A 5099-nucleotide genomic window follows, 5' to 3' on the forward strand; every position below is an offset into this window, starting at 1 on the left:
AAAAAAAAAAAAAAAAAAAAGGCAAGCAGCTTTGCAGAAAAGGAGCTTGCAGTCCTCGACTCAGGTTGAACAAGAGTTAGCAGTGAGTCCTTGTGGCAATGAGGTCAACTGCATACTGATTTGCATTAGCTAGAGTGTGGTCAGCAGGTCAAGGAAAGTGATTCCTCTCCTCTGTGCAATACTTTTGAAACTGCATCTGAGCACTATGTCCAGTTTGGGACAGTACAAGAATGTCACTGACATAGTGGAGTAAATCCAGTGGAGGGCCACGAAGGTGGCTAAGAGACTAGAGCATGTAATGCAAGAGGAAAAGGTGAGGGAACTGGGTGTGTTCTGCAGAAAAGGAGCTTGCAGTCCTCGACTCAGGTTGAACAAGAGTTAGCAGTGAGTCCTTGTGGCAATGAGGTCAACTGCATACTGATTTGCATTAGCTAGAGTGTGGTCAGCAGGTCAAGGAAAGTGATTCCTCTCCTCTGTGCAATACTTTTGAAACTGCATCTGAGCACTATGTCCAGTTTGGGACAGTACAAGAATGTCACTGACATAGTGGAGTAAATCCAGTGGAGGGCCACGAAGGTGGCTAAGAGACTAGAGCATGTAATGCAAGAGGAAAAGGTGAGGGAACTGGGTGTGTTCAATCCTAAGAAGAGAAGGCTAGAGGGAGATTTTACAGCCATCTTCTGCTACTTTACGTCAGGGTCTCAACTTAATACAACCAAAGGATGCGTCTCCTTTCTAGGGAAATCAAAGAGGCTACTGACGATGGGCTGTCTGCAGTGCCCACACCATCTTTAACAAAACCGGTAGGGCTGCAGTAAGAATAACACAATGGTGGGAAATGTTACAAAAAAGAAACAGCAGCATAAGAGAAGGGTCAAGATGCCATCACTCACTAGGCTTTTCTTGAAGTAAGATAACCAGGATCGTTAATAGAAATCTTGGTTTCCTCTTTGAAGTTTAAAAACAGTTTGACTTTATTACAAAAGAAACTAAATGCCTACACCAGGTATCTTGTTACTCTGCACTAAGCTCTATTTTGCTCAACAGTACTTTAAACAGTAGCAGCCTGCTCAGACAGCCAAGTGGAACTGTCCTCACCGCACATCAGTAGTGAGCGAAACCAAGTGGGTATCATCACAGCAAGGCCCTTTGAGCAAAGCCCCGTGCATGTAACAAGTTTAACTGGGATGAGGTGTTCCACTATCTGCTCCCCCATATTTCCAAGGATATTTTCTAGAATTTAGATTTTTCAGCATCACAAAAGTGACTGGAAGCCCATGCCCCACTAAAAGTTAGCATGGAGGGACCCAAATCCCTCTCAGCGCAGTTACTCATTTCATCTAGTCTTTCCAACACATAAAGGAAGAAACCCAACTATGAGAATTACTCTTTTATTCCTTAATAAAACCACTTCCAATCTCAGAAAAATAGCCAACAGCCGATTTTGTACAGGGGGCATGAAGCCTGAATAGCAGAGTGCAGCATTTCGAACAGGCCCTCACTAAAACCTGTGAAGGAGGAAACACACAAAAGCAAGTGCGAACAAATTTGACCGAAAACCGGCATCACTTACCACTTTACTTTGCAGGTCTGTGCGTTCCATTCCACAATGTGTTTGTCCTCTGAACAGCTATACAAGCAGCAGTTGTCCTGATGCCATCTCACACAGTTTACTCTATTGTCATGACCACCGTCCTACAAAAGGTAAAAGAGGGTCAACTCATTAATAAATGAAGAAGTCTTGACTACTGAGTCTTCCCCACACCAACAATGTAACAAGCTGCTCTTTCGAGAACTAAATTCAAATCATTGGCAACTTGAAAAGAGGGTGTGGTTTTAAAGACCAATATACATATACAGTTATATAAGTTAAAGATATTTTATATTTTGATATGTACATGTAAGTATTTGAATTAATTCTTGCTCTAGCACTTCAGAGTTAACAAAAAAATTGTCCTGCCCACTATTTTTATACACACAGCCAAACAAGGCTGTCTAACAGTATGAAATTTGCTCAAAGGAAAGGCTAGCACAGATGTCTTGCTGATAGTCATCTAAGTGCCTCCTTGCTTAAGTATGTTCAGAGATGAGTATCTTTCCCTTTGTACTCAGCATTCAAGAGTAAGCTATCATCAGATCAGAAGACCCTACAAAGGGTTATCATTCACCTCTCTTAACAACCAAAATCTCTGCAGCTCAAATACACACTTTAATCATTTATGAAAATATTTCCTAAAGTTTATAAAATTCACTATTTGAATCGGCACCAGCCAGCTCAGACTGCTCCCAAAAGCGTCACTGCAAATCAGCTTTGAGCAAGACAAAACACATCACAGCAAGACATTCTGTTCATTAAGGACAGCTAAAAGTGACGGCTCTTATTCTAGCAGGAATAATCTTTTAATTCAACCTATCTGTAAAAAAAAAAAAAAGTACTCACCAAATAACATCTGCTATCCTGCTCCTACAGAAGAGCAGCCAGTGTTTTCAAACTGACTGAAACTGTAAATTTTAACCTGAAACTTTTATTTTGTTCATAGTTTTCAGGCATAAATACAGCTTTTCCATAAAACAGAGTTGATACTTGTTAGCTAGTGTCACTTGCATGTATCATGATTTTAAGAAGTCATTGCTTTCTCTTAATTCGTGTACATTGATCACCTACACACAACTAAGAGTTTAGAAGCGAAAGTATGCCCAAGTATCTCACAGTATTGCAGAGAGTCATTCATACAGGTTTATTTTGCTTGTTATGTAACCCAAGACTAAAACCAAGGTATTTAGGAGTAACAGGGAAGTTATCAATGAGAAGGGCAAACTTTGAAAATGAGCGTATCTCATTTGAGAAAAATCACATGCTGAGAGGGCTCAAAAGCTTCCACAAGGGAGGTAAATTTACATCTGTACGGAAGAGTCCATCAACACGACACCTTCCCAAGAGTCAACGAGTACTTCAATCCTGCCCTCCTCTCCCTGTGCAGGAACTGAGGGAACAACACTCCCCCAGAGGACTTAACTCTCCAGTTAGGCATTTCATCATTACTGTTATTTTTAATGCAAAATAACAAATCCATGCACAACGTTAAAATATTGCATTAACTTTGAAACCAAGATTTATCAACGTGTACATACTCCCAACAATAGAAAAAGCACCACTTAAAGATTCCCAAGTACCTGAATTACTGCACCTCTATTCATATACGCAGCTATTAAGAAAAAGATCTGCGTAATTAGGTTAGTTTATTCCATTTTTGAGCAGCAGAAAGAACAGCATAAACTGACTGAAACCATCAGTATTTGGTAGCATGTGATAAAGAATGTATTACTTACTAGCTTGCTCTGTAATTCTCCTTTTACTGTGCTGTACAACAAAATGCTACCAACTGCTGTACCAATAGCCAGGATATCTAACTGCTTGTCCACTTCTGCAACTTCAGACTTCCGTTTTTTCCTCTGGGGGCCATCCTGGAAAATCAAAAAAGAGAAAACATGAAATTAGTTAGTCTGACCAGCTACTCTCAGTGTTAAAGCAGAGGGGAAAAAAAACTTCTGTAAGTTTGAGACCAGTCAGCCAGCACAAACTCTGCTAAGACACAAAATGAAGACACTGAAGTGCACAGCAACCTAGAGACTCATCTTATAGCTCCATGTACAAGGTAACGAAGTTGCTATGAGTCACTTGGAAACATTTGGTGGAGGCCATTTTGCTAGCCTAGTGGCCACATCCATGAGGGAAAAAAACCACATTTAAGTTTTTCCCAAAGTTCGTGTCCCAGAGGCAAAGATTAACACAATCAGAATACTTCATCCATAAAATGGAAATGCTTGATCAAGAATGATCAGTTTCGTCTTTTCTCAAAAGCTATTCAGAAGAGTCTTGCAAATATTAAGTATTCATAATGCCTCTTAAAAAGAAAGCGCTACCCCACTCGGCAGAGGGAAGCAACCGGAACTCGAAGCGAAGTGCTCTGCCCAAGTCCTGGTGTCGGTACCAGTGGTTCTCCTATGATCAGGCAATTCTTAAGTCTTCACCCTCTTCCTTTGCAAGTGCTACCAATCACTTCAAGGAGGGATTTCACTTCATCTCTCTTAATCAAACACGGGTGAATGCAGCACATCACTGGGAAGGGGAGAAGGAATAAAACTGGCTCTTGAGCATGTGAAACTAAAATAAAGAAGGCAGAAGAAGCCACTACATTTATTCTCACCGGGTTAACCCCACATAACTAATCACACACACAAAAGAAAAAAGGAAAGAAAAAACTGTTCAAGGACTTCAGAAGAAAAAAATCATCCCTAATGCTACTGATTAGTTTTTAAATTGGACTTTGCTAAGTCTCCTTACATTTGTTACATCACAGCAAAGCATTCTCTCCAATTTTAAAAAAAAAAATTATACACAAGCTAATGCTTCCTCTACACAACAGATATATTTGCACTGATGAGCAGCCAGAAGAAGCCAAAGGAGACTGATAAAATGTGAGCAATCAGCTCTGTGCAAGCTCCACGCAGTGTAGCTAATCTGTCATACAAGACATCACACAGCGAACGTAAATAATTTTTACTCAGGCCCAGAGACATCACGACAATCAGGATTTGGGAGTTTTCACCGCAACTAAAATTTAAAAGTTTAACAGTGCAGGATAAATACTTCAGTTCTTTGAAGCGGGACTTTCTTTTCCTCTGTATTTAAACACAGACAACACTTTCTGCAAGGAAAAGTGTTTTGGTTTAGGCCAATAAATACCAAAATGCTACTAAAATACTTTTACATCAAAAGCAGTCTCTTGAGAAAAGAGGTTACATTGTTTTTTTTGCAAGCATTTGTTTAGGCTTCATCTTTCCTGGGAAAGAAAAGCATTTATAAAATATTACAAAAACACAGGTGCTGAGAAACCATCACAGTTGCAAAGCACAACCAAGTAGTAAATCAACCAGATTTTAAGACAATATATGATAAAAGACTCAACTAGTTAAATTTTTGGCAGCAATGCCAACTAAGCCGTCTTGAAACTGCTGTCTGACATGCAAAGACAAGGGCCACATAGCCAGTGGAGATGCAAGTACAGTTTATGTGTTTTCTGGTACTTTTCAATCTC

The 5099-nt window shown here is 39.9% G+C and overlaps 1 protein-coding gene across 1 annotated transcript in view; it reads right to left on the reverse strand.

Annotated features, from left to right (window-relative positions):
• The window catches only part of WDR43 (WD repeat domain 43), a 20426-nt gene extending 16723 nt beyond the window's left edge, over positions 1-3703 (reverse strand). Inside the window, exons 1-3 of the mRNA XM_009285590.2 lie at positions 3680-3703; positions 3331-3465; positions 1574-1695 (exon numbers count right to left, since the gene is read on the reverse strand). Of these exons, the coding sequence (XP_009283865.1) occupies positions 1574-1695; positions 3331-3465; positions 3680-3703 (281 nt within the window). The remainder of the gene's footprint in view (positions 1-1573; positions 1696-3330; positions 3466-3679) is intronic.
• Positions 3704-5099: the final 1396 nt, after the last annotated feature.

Source organism: Aptenodytes forsteri, unplaced genomic scaffold (genome assembly GCF_000699145.1).
Source record: "Aptenodytes forsteri isolate BGI_AS27 unplaced genomic scaffold, ASM69914v1 Scaffold280, whole genome shotgun sequence".
Lineage (NCBI taxonomy): Eukaryota > Metazoa > Chordata > Aves > Sphenisciformes > Spheniscidae > Aptenodytes > Aptenodytes forsteri.